At 46.4% G+C, this 22,640-nt stretch overlaps 1 protein-coding gene and 1 long non-coding RNA gene across 2 annotated transcripts; both read left to right on the plus strand.

Moving 5' to 3' along the window:
* Positions 1-706: 706 nt before the first annotated feature.
* LOC145530150 (uncharacterized) lies at positions 707-21,225 on the plus strand. The gene is made up of 2 exons (XR_014071485.1): positions 707-1,290; positions 18,977-21,225. It is a non-coding gene; the product is annotated as an uncharacterized LOC145530150 (long non-coding RNA).
* Positions 9,542-15,992, plus strand: SHISA2 (shisa family member 2). The gene is made up of 2 exons (XM_081550991.1): positions 9,542-10,831; positions 13,820-15,992. The coding sequence occupies exons 1-2, from the start codon at positions 10,501-10,503 to the stop codon at positions 14,371-14,373; spliced, it is 885 nt and encodes a 294-aa protein (XP_081407117.1). The 5' UTR covers positions 9,542-10,500; the 3' UTR covers positions 14,374-15,992.
* Positions 21,226-22,640: the final 1,415 nt, after the last annotated feature.

The raw sequence follows: 22,640 nt of genomic DNA on the forward strand, positions 1-22,640 counted from the left end.
AACAGGCATACGACTGAGAGTTAACAGTTTGTTGACAATAAGGAAATGTATAAATCAATCACCAGCATGAGAAAAATGGGACTTGGGTCTGTTCTAACAAGCAGTGTACAATTGGTGATGTTAGTGCTATGGTCTACGTGTCTGTATGGCAGATCACTCCAGATCAGAAGGAGCGGGGTTAATCCATTCTGTGATTCATTGTTTGGCCATAAGACAGATTGCCTGAATGTGAACAAGTGCTGACCACAGCAAAAGGGTACAGAGCAGTGCTGTATGCCATTCTTATTCATGCAACTATTTCTCCAAGTTTGAAGTTATTTGCAAGTAAAAAATAAAAACAAAAAGCAAGTTTCCTAGTTTACAGAGTCAGTCAGACATGACATGATTTTATCATTTGGATAACAACAGTGCTGACACTGCCCTTAGCTTACTTCGTAGGAAAAGACACTCAAATACTGGAATTGGCAGAAACCTACAGCCAACTGTCAAATGATATGTCATGAGCATTAATCAAGGGAGTTTGAAGATTTGATACGTGTCAGTGATCTGAATCTCAAGTGTTCACAATCCGAGGAATCTTAGAGTCTCCAGTGACCAGAGACATGGCAGTGTGTCCAAATTCTTCCAGAGAGGCATGGGAAAAGGTGAGGAGCTAGGTTTTGGCTTTCTTTATTTGTCTTTTAAAAAGAATCTTCCAGCTTAGTGAGCTTGCTCACTCTTCATCCATGACTCAACCAGGATAATCCCCGCCTATGCTAGAACATCTCCTCCTCACACCCAAACCCACAAGTGGCTGTGCCTCCGGGCCGGGGGGTTGAGATCTATCCCAAGTAAAGTAAAGTAACCCAGCCCCAATCTTCAGCTTTACCTCCAGGACGACCAGAACAGAACCCACCATGATGAAGAAAACAGCAGCGAGGGCTGTGCTTGGAGCCAGTTCCTCATATTTTTATTACTTGGAGTCTGTCTTAATCTTTCCCTTCCTATCAGGCAACATATGGATTATATTTTCTCAAAAATCAGACTGAGTTTGGCAGCCCCGTGCAGATTCTGGAAATGTATGAATGAGTTCAGAAAGAAGTGGGCTTTTCTTTTTTTGCTGGTTTGCTTGTGTTTTTTTGTTTTGTTTCTGAGCACTTAGTGTTCATTTTCTACCAAGAGGCTATTGGACATGCAAGTGCGTCTGAAATAGAGCTGTGGACGTTGGGAGTCCTCCTCTCCTATGGCTTCAGCACTCAGTATCAGGGCCACTGTGTTCACTGGGCAGGACTTCTCCACGTGGAGTGAGAGGTAAGGGTTTTACTGCGCTCTATAGATACGCCACTTATTGGCTCCAACACATTTATGTTCCCCTTCACACAGTGCTCACTTAAACTGTCCAGTTTGCTTGACCTGGTCTATAAATGTAAATTGCCTACATCTGAAACCCACTCTGGTTGCCTTCTGAATGCACAGGAACTAGAGTCGCATTACTTCTGCAGACAGAGACCCGATCTGAAGATAGCCCTCAAGCAGGGGGTCACCTTCTTACTGTCTTCCCCTCCCCCCAAAAGTGTTAAATATGCATATTATTCCAAAACTTTAATTAAACTATTACAGGGATGAGATACCAGGTACATTTATGGAGGCAACATTTTATTTTAAAACGTTTTCTTTGTTGAAGGATGTCAGGAAGCTTGACTGATGTCAGAGGAACAAAGTTGAACCGTGTTTGTTTTCTTTATTATAAGCCTGACACTGTACGTCAAGGCTGTATATTGTCACCCTACTATTTAACTTACATGCGGAGTACATCACAAGAAACGCTGGGCTGGAGGAAGCACAAGCTGGAATCAAGATTGCCAGGAGAAATATCAATAACCTCAGATATGCAGATGACACAACCCTTATGGCAGAAAGTGAAGAAGAACTAAAGAGCCTCTTGATGAAAGTGAAAGAGGAGAATGAAAAAGTTGGTTTAAAACTCAACATTCAGAAAATTAAGATCTTGGCATCCGGTCCCATCACTTCATGGCAAATAGATGGGGAAACTGTGGAAACAGTGGCTGACTTTATTTTTCTGGGCTCCAAAATCATTGCAGATGGTGATTGCAGCCATGAAATTAAAAGATGCTTACTCCTTGGAAGGAAAGTTATGACCAACCTAGACAGCATATTAAAAAGCATAGACATTACTTTGCCAACAAAGGTCCGTCTAGTCAAGGCTATGCTTTTTCCAGTGGTCATGTATGGATGTGAGAGTTGGACTATAAAGAAAGCTGAGTGCAGAAGAATTGATGCTTTTGAACTGTGGTGTTGGAGAAGACTCTTGAGAGTCCCTTGGATTGCAAGGAGATCCAGCCAGTCCATCCTAAAGGAGATCAGTCCTGGGTGTTTACTGGAAGGACTGATGTTGAAGCTGAAAAGCCAATACTTTGGCCACCTGATGCGAAGAGCTGACTCATTGGAAAAGACCCTGATGCTGGGAAAGATTGAGGGCAGGAGGAGAAGGGGACGACTGAGGATGAGATGGTTGGATGGCATCACTGGCTCAATGGACATGGGTTTGGGTGGACTCCGGGAGTTGGTGGTGGACAGGGAGGCCTGGCATGCTGCGGTTCATGGGGTCTCAGAGAGTTGGACACGACTGAGTGACTGAACTGAATTGAACCGACACGTTGCATAGTAAGAGTCAAGAAATACTAGTAAGGAATCTTGAGAGTTTAACTAGTCTTGGCCCTGTCTGTGGCACAGCTATTCTAAGACTTCCTTCCCTCTTCCGAGGCTGGAGTTTGTGTGCTCAGTCACTTCAGTCGTGTCTGACTCTTTGCAACCCATGGACTGTAGCCTGCCAGGCTCCTCCATCCATGGAATTTTCCCAGCAAGAATACTGAAGTAGGTAGCCATTTCCTGCTCCAGGGGATCTTCCCAACCCAGGGATGGAAACTGAGTCTCCAGCATTGTAAGCAGATTCTTTCTGCTGAGCCATCGGGGAAGCACAAGCTCTTAAGGAAGGTAGAGGCTAAGCAATTTCACCCCCTATTTTCATCCTCCATGTTCCTGCTTCTGCATCTACACTGGTTAGACAGTGTGCTTTAAGTATCATTCTCTGTGATTTGATTCTACTTGCTCTGGTCTGCTTTCTCTGTACTAGAGACTAAAGCCCACATCGTTAAAGGGTGTTCTGAAGCAAATCCATAATCTTTTTGCCCTCACTCACAGTAGCTCATCACCTGAAGTCTTTCTATACTCTCCTGCTTTCCACTTTTTTAATATTTTCTTCTGGACTTATCTCTAAAGTCAATCAACCTACTTCCAGAAATAGAATTAAAAATAGAACTAAAAATATGTACACCTTATAAAATCAAACTGCTGTGCACCAAAAAGGTGATCGAAATTAAGAATGCCAGTGGTTTGTCGTCTTCTAAGACATCTTATTTGTATCACCTTAGTAACCGGTTCATTGACCATTAAGACTGCGAAAGGAATGCTAATGATACTTATGTTAAAATTAATTGGATGACATTCTGTGTAGGCTGGAAATTCCTTTTTAACTTCTTTGGAAATTTTAGAGAAGTGGATGAAGAAACCTTTTTAAAATGCTTTCTTAGTAAACTTATTAGGAGAGACACTGTAATGATAATCAAAGAATTCAGCACAATGCCCAGCACATACCAGATGTTCAATAGTCAGTGGTCCTTATTAGCTGACGGAGCTTCAGTCTTTGAGCTATTCAAGCATATGTTCTAATGTAAAAACATTAAAAAAAAAAATACCCTTCCTTCTAATTAGGTAATGAAGGCTAGCCAGTTGGAAACTGTCCAGAGAACAGTTACATTATCTGAGAACTTACAATATCAAGCAAGCAGCGCCATGAATGCTGCAAAGCTGCAAAATGGCCTCAAATACTTCAGTCTGAAGTATAATTGGGCTGCTAACTTAGACTCATGGGACATGGACTCATCAAATCTTTCTCCACTCGTCTGAATACTACACAGTACAGAACATTCTTCCTGTATTCTTTTAGTGAAGACATTTTGAGGAAACAAATGTGGGGTGTTATCCAAGGTCTTTTAAACAAATGTGAAGTTTAATTCAGTTGTTTCCTGAGAGGCTGACTTCTTACAAAAGCCAAAGAAAATCTCATACTCATCCAAAAGGTACCCCCAAAAATGTCGACACCATAACACGGGGGAGGGCTCAGTTTGGAAAAGTTAAAGTGTTTGGACAGGGGTAATTACGAGGGCTGTGAGGCTGCGCTGTAAATTCCATCATCCTGTTTCTGCTCAAATAAGCAGCACAATGGTTCTTTTATCTTTTCATGTTTTTACCAGGAGACTAGTAAGGCAGCTTTGATGAAGGAAATTCCCATTTATGTCAAATCTAAACACCCAGGATGAATGGGATTTTTTTCCCTATGACCTGGGCATATAAAAACAATGATCTTAAGAGTGAGAAATCCCAAAGAACCAATGGTCTCAAAGTGACCTCTGAATTATTAAGTTAAAAATATGAAATTTGAATTCTGTGTAAAATGACATCCTTTCATACAACATAGCATTAGACATGACTCCAGGTTGTCTTGCTCTGCAGGGGCCAGCCCTGCCCCACCTGGAAAGTCCTCTTCATTGGGGGAATCCTTGGGTGACTGAGGTTCTCAGACTCACCTTTGTGGTACCCACTGAAGCTGGTAGCCTGCTGGGTCAGCCCTGGGTCTCAGTGGTACCCGGAGCCCCAGTGCCCAGGCTTCTGCTTGGGGAAGGCCTGGTGATGCCCCACTCCCCACATCACTGCAAACGATGGAAGCTTCTGGCGCTGGTTCTGTGGATGGCAAACTTTCCCGTTTCACCTGGTGATACCTAGGAAACAGCTTGTTTCTCTTCTCAGCTTCTTTCATTGCAAAGCCACGCTCACCTTCAGCCTCAAAAGTATTCTGTTAGGCGGGGCCCTGGGAGGCTCAGAGCAGGAGTTCCCTCCCTCTGAGCCCGCCTTCCAAGGCTTTCATCCCCAGCGTCCTCTGTCCTCTTAGAGTCACATTGAGGGGTTAGGGCTTCAGCCTGTGCATTTGCATTTGGTGGTGGTGCGGGGGGAGGGTCATAATTGAAGTCCATAATGGAGAACTTGCAGCATTCATTTTAGAGGGTAGGAATTGCATTCAGAAGTGTCTGACTGTGTCTAGTTTCCTTGGTTTACCATAGTCTTTTCAAAGTTCATCCATTCTGTAGCAGGTGTCAGTACTTCATTCCTTTTTATGGCCAAATAATATTCCAGTTGTATGGGTTGACCACATTTTGTTTATTGGATCATCAGTGGCTGGACAGAGTTGTTTCTACTTTTTGATGATGATAAATAGTGCTGTTATGTATACAATTTTTTGTATGGACACAAGTTTCCAACTCTTTTGGGTGTGTGCACCTAGGAGTGGAATTGCGGGGTCATAGAGCAATTCTGTAACTTTTGAGGAACCGTCAAGTTGCTTCGCACAGTGGTTCGTATTCCCAGTTAGCAAAGTGCAAGGGTTCCAGTTTCTCTCCAACACTTGTTATTTTCTGTTTATTATTATCTTTAGTATTATTACTATTGCCATCCTAGTAGGTGCAAAGTATTGTTGTGATAATGACTGGGCTTCCTTGGTGGCTCTTGACAGTAAAGAATCTGCCTGCAATGGGGGCGACTTCATTTCGATCCCTGGGTTGGGAAGATCCCTAAAGATGTTGAACGTCTTTTCCTGTGTTTGTCAGTCTGTCTTCTTTAGAGAAATGTCTATTCAAATTCTCTGCTTGTTTTCTGATTGGATTGTTTTTGAGTTGTATATACACACTCTGTATACTAGACTCTTCTCATATAATTTGCAAAAACTTGCTGCAGGCTTTTTGATGTTGTGTTGATTTTATTTATGCCACCCTTTTAGATACTCTGGTATTACTGGAAGTCCTGGCTGGTGTTTAACTCCATATCTTCAAAAAGAAAATATACCACTAGTAAACATAAAAATCAACATAAAAATGGTTCATTAAACTGTGGAGTTAGGGGTGAGGATGGGGCAGGAAGAGAAGAATGCTAAATGTTTAAAGTGAATAGTAGATGAGAAGGAAAAGAATTTTAAATATGAAAATTACTTTCCTGAAAGTCAGTGTATTAATTACAAGGAAAAAACAAGAGGATGAAAGATGAAAAATTTTAAAACAACAGCAATTTTTTTTCAGAGTTTTATGACCATTTTTATTTTCAGATGAGGTTAGGTAATCACAAGACAAAATTAAAAGAAAGGTAAATTAGCATATTTGTTTGGGTTTGCGGTCTCATTCGTTAACACAAACACTTTAATTTGAAAGAAATTCTGGTAAACCAAATATGAGTTTTCAATACTACTCCCATTTATAAAAGAGGAGGGAAAGAAGTGAATGAACCCAGGGAAAGACATTCTTCCTAAACAGACTGCTGACTGGTGTGCAGATGGTAGCAACCTTCTGCTCGTCCTGAAATTTATAGAAAAGCACTGTAGATCTTGGAGTTTTTAGAACTGCCAGACAAATGAAATATGAGTACCCTCATATGATTTGCATCAAGTCCAGTTAGCGAAGTTATAAGTAATCATTTCTATAGTTCTATGACTTTGTACTTGTACTCTTGAAGATATGTCAGAAGTTTGTTTTTAAATAACTATGTTTTATTCATATATATCTGTATATAGGCACAGGTTGAAAGGTAAAACAAACTGAAAATCTGCAGTTAGTGTCTATAGAATTCAACTTTTTAAAAGGGGGAAGGGCACACCTTCATCGGTGTTTAAATCTACTCTGGCAGACTGCCTGACATTTAGTTTTGATTATAATAAATTATTATTACTACTACCTATATGATTTGATAACTAATTATAGCTGCTCAGAAGAGACTAGTAAAATAGTTTAAGGCTGTCTGTTAAGGATGGTCAGGGAATTTTTTATGGAAGGAGTCCCACCACCTTACTATGTTCAGGTAGCACCTCTCACGAGATGCCCAGTAAGTAGCTGACAACTTATTTTATACAACTTCAGTACAACATACTAGATACACAAAGAAAAAGTAAAATCAAGTCAGAGGGAGGAACAGAGTGATATAAAGTCTCCATGAGCATTGAAGACAGTCAACCACCACATTGAGTACCCACAGGAGAGGCCACTCCTTCACTTTTAGGGAATACAGGAACACAGCAGTGGGGAAAAAAAGGATGAATTTGCTCAAAGCTTTGCACTTCCAAGTCTGCTGGTTGGGGGCTAAATTGTGAACTGTTTGGGAAAAACTTCTTGTGTTTAGGCTCAGGTATTACCAGGTCATAAATCAATTTCCATATGAAAATGACCAACCTTGCTTTCTTCATTAGTAAACTCTGACACATGGTGGGTGTTTTGGAGAAGTGGATAAATGTATAGTGGAAGGAAGCTATGACATAGGCGCTGTCTGAAGAAATGGACAGTTCCCTTGCATTTTTTTCCCCCCAAGACAAAAAACAAGGTAAAGTATTAAGCCTCTGAATACCACCCTAGTTATTTTATGGTGCCATAGGAAAACAATGCTGCCTAACCATCTGGTGACGGGTGTAGACTCTGAAGTTCATTCCAGGCTTTCTGCAGTTGAGCCTGGTGACCAGCAGCATGGTGGGCAGGCTTTGAAGTCCAGGAAACTGTCACTTTCTGTTTTTAAGGATTGGGTGGGCTATCCTCACCAATAAAGTGGGGCAAGTCATTATGTCTTCTTTGTGGGGTTGCTGTGAGGATTACTCAGGTAAAACTCAGCCCTGTGTCCAGCATAGAGGAAGCACTCAATAAACGTTTGCTCATAGTATCTTCTAAGAAAAAGACCCAATCTTAACACTTGAGTCTTTCCTCTGCTTCATCTGGACTAATGCCATTGCTATGATGATTTTTCTGACCCTCCCACCTGCCTCCCCGCCCCCAGGTTATGTGCTTAAACTGACTCTGGACATCACCACTCAGCTTTATAATACTTGTACCGTCTTTGGTTAGTCAGTTCTTTGTGTCTCTGTCCAATTTCCATTGATTTTCAGCTCTGTTTGGAGGAAATGGCCAGTATGTCTGGCTTTTTGGAGAACCCCCAGTACCCAACCCAGAGCACAGTACATCGTGACTGCTTATCATGTAGTTGTGGAACAAATAATTTGATATTAAAATTTTGTTAATTTACTCGGTTTAGAAAAGTTCCTGGCTGGTGCATTTAAATGCACAATTTTCTGAAGCTAAAAATACACTCTCCCCACAATGCAGTGAAGTAAAGTGCAGTGCTTGGAGAGAGGTTTACTGAAGAGTAAGATGTTTGTTTCCAGGGCGTAGGGTAGGTTTTTTCCTTTGATTCTGTGTGGTGGGTGGCAGGGTAGCCACCCTACTTGAGTTGCACAGGTGACCCAGCCAATACAAGTGCTGGGCGGTGCTGAACAGCAGTGTCTTTGCTGTGAATAAAACTGCCTTGTGTTCCACGGTCATGGACTTGGAAATGACCTCTGCTGGTCGTGTGCGTGTGTGCTAAGTTACCCAGTTGTCTTTGACTCTTTGCGACTCCATGGACTGTAGCCCATCAGGTTCCTCTGTCCCTGGAATTCTCCAGGCAAGAATACTGGAGTGGGTTGCCATGCCCTCCTCCAAGGGATCTTCCCAATCCAGGGATTGAACCCGTGTCTCTTATGTCTCCTGCATTGGCAGGCAGGTTCCTTACCCCTAGTGCTACCTGGGAAACCCCTGCAGGTCCCTTGCTCCACTTTACAGATGAGGAAACTAAGGCCAGCACAATGCAGGGTTCTTCTTCTGATCAGAAGAGGCCTAGATTTCAGGTTGCTGACTAGCAGACCTTGTTGGCTGGGTCACCAGATCCTTTAAAAATAATCGTGGCGCTTTAATAGCATCAGCACCTGTTGCTGCGGCTTCCGCAGGTCAGCAGCTATCAATTTCTCCTCCTCAAAGCCGCGCTGCGGGTCTGTCGAGAGCCTTGTTTGCTTCCTCCCACAGCTGTCTACACCGCCTGGGGCCAAATGGGGGGCCCAGGCACCTTTCTGCCTGGATCCAATAAATCGCTCGGCCCAAATTTAGAAAGACAAGAAACGACACAAATCATCGGGAAGGAGGCCCCATTCGGGCAGTCTCCGTCCCACCTAGTAGAGGCCCGAGCCAACCGCGCGGCCCCCGGTCCCTGCGTGGCTGGCCGCGGCCTGGACAGCAGGGGCCTGGAAGTAAATAGGGCAGTGATTCTGGGCGACAACTTCAGTGTCTGCCAAGTGGAGCGCAGTTATCCTTCTTTGGGAAGTTTTGAGAGTTAAACCGAAGTGTGAATGCCGAAGACCTGCAGAAACACGTTTAGTTTGTCCTTATTGCCAGGACTGCTGTTACTGTGTCAGCTCCGGCCCGGGTCTCCCGCCCGCCTTCTAGCCGTCAGCCCACCGCCCGCGGCCGCCGGAGTCCGAAGGTGAAGGGCCGGCGGCCGGCGAGGCCAGAGCAGGGGGGCGGTGGTCCAGCACGCATGCGCATCCGCGGCGCCCGCCCCTCTTAAGAGCGCAGCGCAGCCGCCGGGGCCCAGAGTCGGAGCCGCGCGCGCCGGGTCCCTGCGCACGGCTTCGTCTGCATCCCCGGGGGACCGGGACTTCCGTGGGAGGCGCCCGGCTGTGCGCGCCCCCTACCCACCGCCCCCCGCCCCTCGCCCCCCGCGAGGGCGCAGCTCCCGGGGAGAAGGAGCGCCGGACAGAGCTGGCCACGGCCGGAGAGCAGAGGAGGGGAGCGGGGCGAGCCGCCCGCCTGGATCCGCGCCCAGCAGCAGCCGCGGCCACCACCAGCCAGGCCGGCTCCCGGGACCGCGGCGGAGCGCGCCGGATCCTCATCTACGTCCCGGACGCCCGCGAGCGCCTGAAGGACCGACTGTCCGGCCGCGGAGCGGATCGTGGGGGCTGCAGCCGGGTGGTGGGGAGGTGCGCTGCCCGGGCGGCGCGGCCGGAGCCATGCGGACCGAGCTCGGAGCGCAGAAGGCTGGGCGCGGCCGATCGCTGCACTTGCTGCCCGGAGCCCTGCGCCCGCTGCCCGGCTTCCTGGGCTCCTCTCACCGCCCGCGCGGGGTATAAAGGCAAGGAGACGCTCTCAGGACCCCGGGGCTTAAACTCTGCGGAACGCCCTGGCTCCGGGTACGCCGCGGCGCGCCCACTGGTGGTCCGGCTAGAGTGAGCGTCCCCTCGGGGATGCACGGGCAGGGTCCCGTCGCGGGTGAAGCCTCCGGAGGCTGCGCGACGGCAGCCCTGGGGACCCTCTGACTCGTAACCCTGAGAGCTAGGTCGGCGAGTGCCCAGGAGTCTAAAGCTGCCTCTGCTCGGACCGCGCCGCCGGCCGAGGGAGGGCATGGCTTAGGTCCCGGACGTCGCGGCGGGGGCGGTGACCCGCGGACCAGACACTCGGCGAAGAGGACCCTGCCTCGGCACCGCGGGGACCAGGGCGCCGGAGTTGGTTCTGCGCCCTCGGGAGACGCGCCGCCCGCGCCCAGGGTGGTGCCATGTGGGGCGGCCGCCGCCCGGCCGCCGCCTCCCCGGACGCCGCTTCGCTCCTGCGGCTGCTGCTGGCCGCGCTGCTGGCGGCTGGGGCTCTGGCCAGCGGCGAGTACTGCCACGGCTGGCTGGACGCGCAGGGCGTCTGGCGCCTCGGCTTCCAGTGCCCCGAGCGCTTCGACGGCGGCGACGCCACCATCTGCTGCGGCAGCTGCGCGCTGCGCTACTGCTGCTCCAGCGCCGACGCGCGCCTGGACCAGGGCGGCTGCGACAACGACCGCCAGCAGGGCGCCGGCGAGGCCGGCCGCGCGGACAAAGACGGCCCCGACGGCTCGGCAGGTAGGCGGTCCTGGCCGGGCCGGGTGAGGCGGAAGGGGCGCTGACTCGCCGGCGGGCCCCGCGAGCCTGGAGAGGGGGTGGGAGTTAGAAGAGTTAGGAGCCTGCGATTGCGGGCCTGGGGTCTGGCCTGGGGGGGTGGGCGGGGGACGGTGCCTGCACTCTGGCCCAGCCTTTAATGTGTGCGGAACCGGACACCGGTTCAGTGCCCTGGGCCTCAGTTGCCCCATCTGTCAGCTAGAGAGTCGCTTGGCTTGGAGTTTTCCCGAAACAAACAAGATCGTAACATGCAAGTCAGGGTTGGCCACTGACAGCCCCACGTTCCTCCTCCCTGGGGGTCTCGGTGCCCCTCCCCGTGTCTCCTGTCTCCATGGGTATAAGTCCCGGGAAAGGGTCCTGTCCTGGCGGGGGCACTCGAGGGCTCCCCAGAGGGAAGACAGTTCCTGGGCCTTCCCGAGGTGATGGTGACGCGGCGCCCCCAGACCCCGGGAGAGTCTAGCTCTCCCTAAGACACGGCTCCCCCAGCCGGCTCTCCTTACCACATCAAACCTGGTGCGTGTGACATCAGAGCACTGCCAGTATTGGTCTTTGTGGCTTTGATTTTTTAATTATAGTTTTTCAAATTGCCCAAGTTAGAGTTGGAAAAATATACGCCTGAAAGCATTTGATAGGTTCCACTTCCTCCACTTGTCACCAGCCTCCAAGACCCCTTCCTACCCCAAGGGTCCACCCAGGATGTGTCCAGGGAGGGAGGACATGGTCCGATGGAGGTGGAAGGTCACCCGTAGCCCCGAGGGGCATCTCCTCCGTTTCTTTGGCAGGTATTGAGAAGGAGAGGGCTCTGCACCCCGAACCCCCTGGGTTCCAGCTGCCTGAGCCCCGCTCTGCTGGTCACTCTTCCCAGAGCTGGCTGGGCTTGTGAGAGGCAGCTCCTTTTGGTGTCTTCCCCTTGCAGTCACACATTTCTGTTAGCCACCCTTCTTGATCTCTGCCTTGACTCTGAAGAGAAGGGAGGGTGACTCCAGACGAGGAGCTGTCCTGGAAGGCAAGCCCAGTGCAGCTGGGCGTGTGGCCACAGAGCAGACCTAGAGATAGAGGAAGGAGCCAAGGGCACGGGGCTCCCCGGGCCTGCCGAGTTGGCTGTAGATGGCCTCCCAGACGCCGCGGTGACTGTGGACCAGTCAGTGGGCAGCCGGCTTCTCACGATCCTGTCTTGTGAGCAGATGCCTTCTGAGTTGCACTTTTGGATCTGTTCTCCTAAAAACCCTGCACTTCTGCAGTCAAGAAGGACAGCATGTCTAATCAAGCAGTCTCCAGGGCTTCCAGGAGCACTGCCTTCTCTGCCCTGCATAGTTATTTAGGCTTCTAATTAAAATCCTGGAAAAAGAACAGTTATTTCTCCCCAAAACTGATTATGTGTACTTGGACTGCTTTCAGTTAGTTACACTATAACATTTGGGGTACTTTTTCTTAGCTGTTAATTCGTTTACTTCTCAATAACATATAAGGCTGGTATCTTAATTTAGAAAATATTATCTTCCATCATCAGCCTTTGGTTACATGCTTAATAAAGTATGTTTTACTGACAAACCATCCTTTGTGGTTCTGTGTCCTAGAAACACCAGCTCCAGAAATATCAGTGCTGTCAGAGGAGCGTGGTTAGAACAGCCGCTGCCCTAGTGGACAGTTAGGATAAGAGGGTGTTTTGAGTCTCTGCCCTCGGGTGCCGGGGAGCTGTGCATCTTCCTGGACCGTGTACTGGCGGAGACCAGTGGGACCAGTCCTTGTCCTCATGTGGTGTCCAATCAGATAGTCAGGGAGATGGGAAGGAACACCTCAAAAGACATGGGCTCTTGGTCACGTAGGGTGGGGTCCACAGACCCCTCCTTCATGGTTCTCGGTCCTCATCAAGCCAGTGTGTCCAGCTTCTGAAATCCCATAGTGCTAGGCCCACGGCACCCCCAAAGATTTTTGTAAGTAAAATAATTTTAAAAATGGAGCTCACTACTGATTTTAGGAAAGTGTTTATTTTTATCTTGACAGTTTTATTTTCTGGAATAAATCTTACTGGCTAGGTACGATGCCCACTGCTGTATGTTCTATGGCTTTCCCTGTGGTTCTCCACACAGAATCCGGTGTCCTAAGCCAAGCCTGTGACTCCCCCTCCACCACCTGGTCCTGCCTAGGCCCTTCTTGGCTCCCCTGGAGACACTTGTCCTCCTGGGTTCCTTGTTTCATGCTGACCCATTGTCTGGACAGCTCCCCTGCTCCCTCCCCACCGTCCCCCATGCAGGCCCACCTCCTGGTTACCAGCCTTCAGCTTGGCAAGTGTGTATGAGAGGGCTTTTTTCCCTTAAAACCCTTCTTTGACCTTTGTGCCTTACAAACTCTTTTTGGAAATGGTTGTGACTAGGATGTGACCTAAATTCTTGATTTATTTGCCTGTGAAACAAGAACCTGCGAAAAAATGGTCAAAGAAGTTTGCAAGGAATGCGAATAACTTTCTGGGGAAAAGAAAAAAGACTTTGAAATACTATCGACCCATTTCTGTGCAGACCGCACAAACTTTAGGGCAGACTGAAATGTGGGCAGTGCAGTTCCTGTAGGATTTTTAGAATGAACTCAATCTGCAAAACTCATATTTTTGCTAAATTGGATATCTGCCTCAAAGAGTGTTGCGATTGGTGAGTCTGACTGTCAGCATTAACAGCTTTGCTTTGGGAACTGACACCCTGAGTCTGCAGGCAGGTCCTATTCCTCACCCCCTTTTCCTAAGCTCCTGATTAAGGACGGTGCTTTCTGTGGTATGCGCTGCCAACGAGCACGCACACCAGCCTGGCCGCGGTGCTGAGATTCTGGGTACTGGTGTGGCTCATTTATTCACTTCTGCTGCCCATCACCAATTTTTACTGCATCCTTCCAGGAAGTCATCAGATTTTTACTGCCTCCTTCCAGGAACTCATCATGGTATATCTCTTTCCTTTTCTTCAGTCCCCATCTATGTGCCCTTCCTCATCGTCGGGTCAGTGTTTGTCGCTTTCATCGTCTTGGGGTCCCTCGTGGCCGCCTGCTGCTGCAGATGCCTCCGGCCCAAGCAGGAGCCGCAGCTGAGCCGGGCCCCGGGAGGGCCCCGCCTGGTAGAGACCATCCCCATGATCCCGAGTGCCAGCACCTCGCGGGGCTCCTCCTCCCGCCAGTCCAGCACTGCCGCCAGCTCCAGCTCCAGCGCCAACTCGGGGGCCCGGGCACCCCCGACCAGGTCCCAGACCAACTGTTGCCTGCCCGAGGGCACCATGAACAACGTGTATGTGAACATGCCCACGAACTTCTCCGTGCTCAACTGCCAGCAGGCCACCCAGATCGTGCCCCATCAGGGGCAGTACCTGCATCCCCCCTTCGTGGGGTACACCGTGCAGCCAGACTCAGTGCCCCTGACCCCAGTGCCCCCATTCCTGGATGGGCTGCAGACGGGCTACAGGCAGCTCCAGGCTCCCTTCCCTCACACTAACAGCGAACAGAAGATGTACCCAGCGGTGACTGTGTAACTCAGAGGGTGGCCGAGGGCCTGGACCAGACAGGGGTGAGCGGGTGCTGTGGGCTTGGGAAGGATTCTAGCCTGTTGGTGTTGCTTATGGCATGGTTCTGTTGGATGGCTTCATTTGCCCCCAAACTGTATGAAAACATCTTTCTCCGAATTAGCGTGTCTAGATTTGTTTATCCTGGTGTATGATTGATTTACGATGGGAAAGAGCAGTCCCTGGAGATACCTGTGTCATTACCAACAGCTCTGTGACACCTGTAAGCCTTTAAGTGCCCTTGAGGTATGGCTGTCAAAAGAATTTTGTAAACGGATGGAGCATTTTTATTGTTTTGTTATTATTACTTCTTTTTTGTTTTGTACAAGATCAGAATTGCTGTTCCGTCCCCGTTACCTGGGCCGGTTTCTAATAAGCATCTAAGGTTTTAGGGGAGATGCAAAGAACAACAATTCTTATAAAAGGAAGCCAACCTGGACTCAGACGTAAGTCCTTGATCTCAGTATTTCCCAGGCACATCTTAATTTGTTGTAAAAAGATATATATATAATCTATTTTTGTGCTTTTTGGGGGGTCTGTTTTGTGCTTTTTTACCTTGTGTAGAGATCTTATTACAAAGTGATTTTCTACATTAAAAAAAGACTGAAAGAAATTGTATAGTTCTTAACTGATGACATTTCAGAACTCTGGGATTATTTTAATCTTGAAGTAGTGGATGGTGTAGTAATAAAACCATTCATCCCCTTCTTGATTGTATCTTTTAAATTTCTGGCTTTACATTGATATCTGAGAAGTAATTGTTTTTGTGTTGAAATCATAAACTGTATTACCTGCTACTTCTCCAGGTTACTTTTTAATTTTGCCCTGTGGTATGGCTTGGCTTTCATTCTGTTTGGTGTTCAGATCTCCATGTCCATATGGTACTGAGTGCAGGTAATTACTGTTGTTATAAATGTTATAACATCAGCCTTTCTGCCTAGATCTGATAAAACATTTTCTTGTTTTCCCTATAAAAACTCATATGCTTTATAAAGATACTTAGTATCGTTTCTCAGCCATAATCCCAGTCTTGGGATGAAATTTAAACCACAAATACGATTTACTGTGCAAATCATAGGCTTTTTATACTGTCGTTATCAAAACATCTTACTTTTCAAGCAAGAGGGACTGTTAAATTGAGAAGAGCTTTTCAAAGTAGATATTGTTTTTCTTCCCCACAAAGTTAGTTCTTGTTTTTCTCTCTCTTAGTCCTCAGCAAGCACTGTATTCATTACCAGCATTGTGAATTATGAATTTCAAGTGAATTTATTTGTGTATTGTTCACTTATAAGAAGTAAGTCAAAATGTGTGCCAGTAAATTTCCAAATGCTAGCAAAACCAAGATTTGTAATTAAATGGTTATAAGGTATGGTCTTTTACATATTTATATCTGTATCTGTGGTTATCTGTCATCAATCATCTGTCTACCTGTTTGATTGCTTATATGCATCTCTACCTGTTATCTCATGACTGAATAATGTAAAACCATCGTTGGCAATTGGTGTCAACAAGATACTCCAACAAACCTCTTAATAACCAAAGGCAGGGGAAAATCATTTTACTTATTAATAAATATTTTATGGGATGAATTCCTAGGAGAGTTGTTTTTTTTTTTAATTTTCATTCTACTTGGTAATTTTTCAGATGGTCTATTAAACCTGTTAATAGAGTAAAATTGCTAAAAATCATAAATAGTGCTTTCTAGAACCAAGAGCCTGCCTTTAAAAGTGATTAATATCTGGGAAAGTGATGGTGTGTTCTGAGTCAGTGGGTATCATTTTACATGTGTCTTGGGAAATGTTGACAGCACAAAACAAACAGTTCTTCTGGGGTCATTATACTATCAGTCTAATGTGTGTTCTGTACATTGTCTTTGATGGAGGATTCTAGCTTATCTAAGGAAGTAAAATTCCTAGGAATTCGGAGGTGAAAGGAGCCTCAGAGATCACCCAGATGTAAGATTGGCAAACTTTTTTCCTGTAAAGAGCCAGATTGTAAATATTTTAGCCTTTGCCTGTTGCCTCTAAAATTATTCGGCTCTGCTGTTACAGCACAAAAGTAGCCATAGAAGGCACATAGATGAGCATGTCTGGGCTCCAATAAAATCTGATAGATGGACACTGAAATTTGAATTTTATGTAATTTTCACATGTTACAAAATACTCTACTTTTGATTTTTTTTTCCAGCCATTTCAAAATGTAAAAGCTATTATTAGCCCTAGGGCTATACAAATCCAGTGTGCCAGATTTGGCCATTAGGCTGTGGTTTCCCTACCCCTTGTGGCTCAGCTGGTGAAGAATCTGCCTGCAGTGCAGGAGACCTGGGTTTGATCCCTGGATTGGGAAGATCCCTTGGAGAAGGGAAAGGCTGCCCACTCCAGTATTCTGGCCTGGAGAATTCCATGGACTATATAGTCCATGGGGTCACAAAGAGTTGCACACGACTGAGCGACTTTTACCTTCCCAACCCTTAATCTAGTCCCTGGGCTTCCCCGGTGGCTCAGTGGTAAAGGATCCACCTGCCAGGGCAGGAGATGAGGGTTCAAGCCTTGGGTTGGGAAGATCTCTGGAGAAGGAAATGGCAACCCACTCCACTATTACCTGGAGAATCACCATGGACAGAGGAGCCTGGTGAGCTACAGTCCATGGGGTTGCAAAGAGTCGAACACGACTGAGTAACTCACACACACACAGTCCAGTCCATTGTTACTTGGAGCTGGAGTCCCCATGCAGTGTTCTCAGCAGCCTTTTCTGAACACACAGAGATGGAGGGTGCCTGCTTCTCTATACAAGACTGTCTGTCTTCTTTTCAATATCATGATTCAAGCAAAAGTGCACTTTAATGAAGGAAATGAGTTTTTCACTTAGTGAATGCTACTTGGTCTTTCAAAAAAATATAACATCCCTAGAAGCAACATCAGATCTCTTCAGTTTTGGTCAAAACCGGAGAAATGTAGCTGACAAAGTATCCATAAAAACGTTCAAACACCTGGTTTTGGTATACCTTCCTTACTGCCAGGAAATCAGGACTGGTGAAGTGTAATGTGCACCCCACAGAAACATTGTAAACCGTTGGAAAAAGAAAAAGAGCACATACAGACAGGAAATAGTCTACTGCTACACATCCTCTGTGTGGAAAACTTCAGCGTCAGCTGGTTCATGATGGTTCGGGGGCATTTTGGGTTCCTGCTTGTAAGAAAGTCAGATCCTTTGACGGCAGGGAAGAAATTAACCAGGTCTTGGCATCCACTTGAGAACCTGGAAACTCCCCGTCCCCTATCTCTAATGCTGCCACTGGGAAAGTTAAATTTTAACGAGAATATCAACAGCCAAAGTGGCGAGAAGACCATTGAGACAAATGTGTTTTTCCAGTGTGTTTACTCTGCGATGCTCACCTTCAAGCCAGCCTTCCGCTTCTGATCAGGTCCTTAGACTCGTGCCTAAGGACATATTTCATTTATTAAATTTACCTTGAGCTCATTTTTTCAAGATTGCACTGTCATGGTCCATGAATTCTGTGACTTGTATTTTCTCCATATTTTCTTACAAATTAGGATTTAAGTTTCCTCCGAAAGCATCTCCTGAGGAATGCACGAAGGTGAGACTGATATTGGCGAGGCAAGCAGGGCAGAAGTTCTGGGCACAGGAGAGAAAAGTTGTTTAGTCACTAAGTTGTGTCTGACTTTTTTGTGACCCCATGGACTGTAGCCAGCTAGGCTCCTCTGTCCATGGGATTCTCCAGGCAAGAATACTGGAGTGGGTTGCCATGCCCTCCTCCAGGGGTTCTTCCCATCCCATGCCTTGAACTCCGTGTCTCCTGCATTGGCAGGAGGATTCTTTACCACTAGTCAACTGGAGAAAAGATTAAATAGAGCTACATGGGGGGCTCAGAAAGTTTGGAATATCATTTTCTCTCCTCAAGTGGCTCCTGCCCAATAACAGTGATCATTCTTTGTCCCTTTTTCTCTCGAGACTTTGACAGTGTTTCCCTGCAAATTCACAGCAGTCTTTTGCTTACATAACATCTTCCCACCACACATGTGCCTGCTATTCATTAAAGTGGTTTAAATTAATGCACAGATACTTGCTTTTAGTTGCTTAAACTTCCTAAGTGTGTAAAAGGAATATGTTTATTTATAATCGACTTTAACATAGTGACTTCCCAGGAACTTGGCCTGGTCCTCCTCTAGTCTGTCAAAGGGCAGCATTAAAATGAGTCATGGGTGTTTGACTCCATCTACTCCTAGCCTGTTCTTGAGGGGGTGGTATGTTGGTGGGATTTGGGGAGAGGGGTTACGCGGGCTCAGAAATGAGACTGACCCTGTCAGTCATCAGAGGGAAGGCCAGCATCTCGAGCACCTGATGAACTTGATGAGCTGCTGCCCAGTGAGTCAAGTATTAGCAGCTGTGGCTGACTGAACTTGCTGGGAGTTTTTTGTTTTTATTCTATTTAATTTTTTTGTCAGTTTTTTAACTTTTTATTTTATACTTGAGTATAACTGATTGATAATGTGATAGTTTTAGCTGTACAGCAAAATGAGTCAGTTATATATATATATCTGTTCTTTTTCAGACTGATGCTGAAGCTGAAACTCCAATACTTGGGCCACCTGATGCAAAGAACTGATTCATTTGAAAAGAACCTGATGCTGGGAAGATTGAAGGCAGGAGGAGAAGGGGACGACAGAGGATGAGATGGTTGGATGGCATCACTGACTCAATGGACATGAGTTTGAGTAAACTCCAGGAGCTGGTGATGGACAGGGAGGTCTGGCGTGCTGCAGTCCATGGGGTCGCAAAGAGTCGGACATGCCTGAGTGACTGAACTGAACTGATTCTTTTTCAAATTCTTTTCCCATTTAGGTTGTTACATGATATTAAGCAGAGTTCCCTGTGTTATTCAGTAGGTCCTGTTGGTTCTCCATTTTAAATGTAGATGTGTGTACATGTCCATCTCAAACTCCCTAACTATCCCTTCCTCCCACGTCCCCTCGGTAACTGTAAGTTTGTTCTCTTAGTCGGTACACTACCCTGAAGGTGAAGGTGCCTGATCTCATCTGATCTTGGAAGCTAAGCAGGGTCTGTCCTGGTTAGTGCTTGGATGGCACTTTTTAACATGATCACTTCCCTATTTTGTTTATTTCCTTCACGTCTTGAACAGGAACAAAATCACAGTGTCTGAGGACGCTGTGGAGGAATCCCCAGACCCAGAGTGGGTGGTCGCAGGAACTTAAAAAACTCAGAGGAAGGCCCAGGAGCCTGGCAGTGGGTCAGAACCTGGTCGCTGGGGAAATCACATGTCTTGCGTTCATACAGGCCTCCCAGGTGGCTCAGTGGTAAAGAATCCGCCCGCCAATGCAAGAGATGCAAGAGACCCCTGGGTGGGAAAGATCCCCTGGAGGAAGAAATAGCAACCCACTCCAGGATGCTTGCCTGGAGAATCCCATGGACAGAGGAGCCTGGAGGGTACAGTCCATGGGGTCACAAAGAGTCAGATACAACTGAGCAAGCACATGCACGTGTGCTCGTAGAGCCCTTGCGTTTTTTGAGGAGCAGCCCATACATTGCAAGGAAGAATGAATCATGCACACGAGTGAGAACCCCACTCCCTGTCATCAACCTTGAGCCTCCTTTTCCTCCCCTTCTTAGATAGTAGAGCAAGGACAGCTCTGTCCTTCTGCCCTCTCTCTCTTTTTTAAGAACCAGAGATGAACTGTTTTCATCGGCTCATTCATTCCGAAATACTTATATAGAAAATTTCTTGGACTTCTGATAATTTTTTCTTAATTGAAAACATGAATGTTACTATGATTTAAGTACCTTTCAAGTGGGCAAGTGAAAGATGACAAAGAGAAATTATTAACTCCTTTCCTGAAAATCATGGCACTACATGGGCACACGTGTGTCCTGCAGATTTGTCAGTGAAAGATGAAAAGATAAAGCCCTGGAAAAAAAGTCCCTCCTGTCTAGAATGTTAGGTATTTTTGAATATTAACTATAACCCACAGTACTTTGAGATAAAATGTAGGGGGTTGGCTGTAATGGTCATTTTACTTTTCACTGTCAAATGTTTAGGATGCTGTCAACACTTACACTCAAAACTGAAGGACATAGATTCAAATCAAGAACAAGAAATTTAGAATTAATGTCTAAAAATTTTTTGACAAGAGATGATAAAAAGGGGTAAAAATGATGGGAGCTTTAAGATCAACTTTGAACATAGAACTGGCATCTTAATTTCACACATCTTGAAATGCAGGTCTTTCCATTTGGAAAAACCCCAGTTTATACCAGACATTATTTACTCATTAGACATAACAGCTGTAGAAGACTGATTGCCATCTGTATCATGTATATACAATTGCCACGTGTGTGTGCACATAAGTGTCCAGAATGCACAGAGGGAAAATTGGAACCAGAATGACTTATTATATGAAGCTGTCTCATCCATGACTCTGCTCGGGGTCCTTGACTGTTATTTTGAAACTGGAATTTGTTTGCAGGGCTCAGCTTTTCCTGTTTTGATCGAGTTGGTTCTGTCCACCCACGCTGGAAGTAGATGGGCGGGCCCAGGTTTGAACCCATTTCTGCCACCTGCTGTGTGGCCTTGGAGGAGGGTTGCTAGTCTTTGAACCTTGGTGTGAATTCTGTAAAAGGGGATTAACACCCACCTCCTACGGTTGGCATGGGGATGAAGGACCTGGCATCATACAATTCTGGTGGCATCCAGTAGGTTTCTGTGATACACATAGAACTTAACTTCTTTTCAGGTGTTTTTAACCTGCTCAATATGAAGAAATATATACTTTATTTGACAAAGTATATCACATAAGTATATATGTGCATCTTTATAAGAGAACCAGCATAGGATATTTCCCTTATTTTTGTTTCAACAACTAATGGGTTTTACCTGGGTTAGTCTACATTTCTTGTATTTTGGGGTTGCCTAGTGTACTTTTATGGGCTTCCATGGTGGCTTAGATGGTAAAGAATCTGCCTGCAATGCAGGAGACCTGGGTTTGATCTCTGGGTCGGGAAGTTCCCCTGGAGGAGGGCATGGCAATCCACTCCAGTATTCTTGCCTGGAGAATCCCATGGACAGAGGAGCCTGGCTACAGTCTATGGGGTCCCAAAGAGTCAGACATGACTCTGCGACAGCATGCATGCACAGCGGACTTGTGCAGAACTGGCCTTCTCTGACCCTGGAGTCATTTCCATTCATCGTAACACCTCGAATACCTGCATTACTTTGCTGTTGCTTTGTGAATTCCCAGGCTTTCTCTGCCCCTTGTGTCTCTACTAGATTTGGTAGTTCCTACCAAACCTTCCTACTCTGCCACTTGGCATCTCTTTGAAGCAGTTACGTTCAGTCCAGAACCTGGACTGAAACATTAAAATTTCCCACTGAATTACAACCAAGCACACACATCTGAAATCTACATCACAGTGAACCATCACCCAGATCAAGAACAGAAAACATCCACTTGATAGCACCCTTAGAAAATAAGTGCTCTCTCGTCACCAACAATTAGCATTGCCTGGTTTTGAGTATCATGCAAATGGAATCACACAGTATGTACTCTTCTGTGTCTCAATGTTATGACTAGTGTCGAATAGGGCTATTTTCCCCTCCTCTCTGCTGTGTACTATTCCACCCATGGAACGCAGTGTAAGTGTAATTATTTATCAACTCTACTGTCGATGGAGTTAGTGGAAGACAGAGGAGCCTGGCATGCTGCAGTCCATGGGGTCACAAAGAGTGGGACACAACTTAGCAACCGAAAAAAACTGTTGGTGGACACGGGTTATTTTCAGTTTGGGGATGTTAGAAATAGGCAGTTAGGAACATTTTGAAACTTGTGTTTTGGTGAACAAAAACACTCGGTTCTCTTGGATGGAATTCCAGAAGTAGAGTTGCTATGGTGTAAGATATATTTGTATATATTTGCCTTAGTAGAATAGATATGGCCATTGACACATCAGTTATTTTTAACAAAAATTTGTGTAAGGAATTGGTTAAACAGGTGTGAGAGGCCTAGAATAGCAGAAGGGGATGCTGAGGTAACTCAGAGGGAGACAGAATTGTTACCAACTCAAGGCAGTTACTACCCCAGGGTCAAAGTGAAGGGAAGAAGCCGGGGTATTGGAATCTAGGAGCTGGAGGACCTGCCATGATCAGAGAGGGGGTACCTGCAGACTGGTGTCCAAGGGGTCACAGGGAGGCTGATTCTGGGCAT

This window comes from Giraffa tippelskirchi, chromosome 12, assembly GCF_054371585.1.
Source record: "Giraffa tippelskirchi isolate mGirTip1 chromosome 12, T2T-mGirTip1v1.2.pri, whole genome shotgun sequence".
Lineage (NCBI taxonomy): Eukaryota > Metazoa > Chordata > Mammalia > Artiodactyla > Giraffidae > Giraffa > Giraffa tippelskirchi.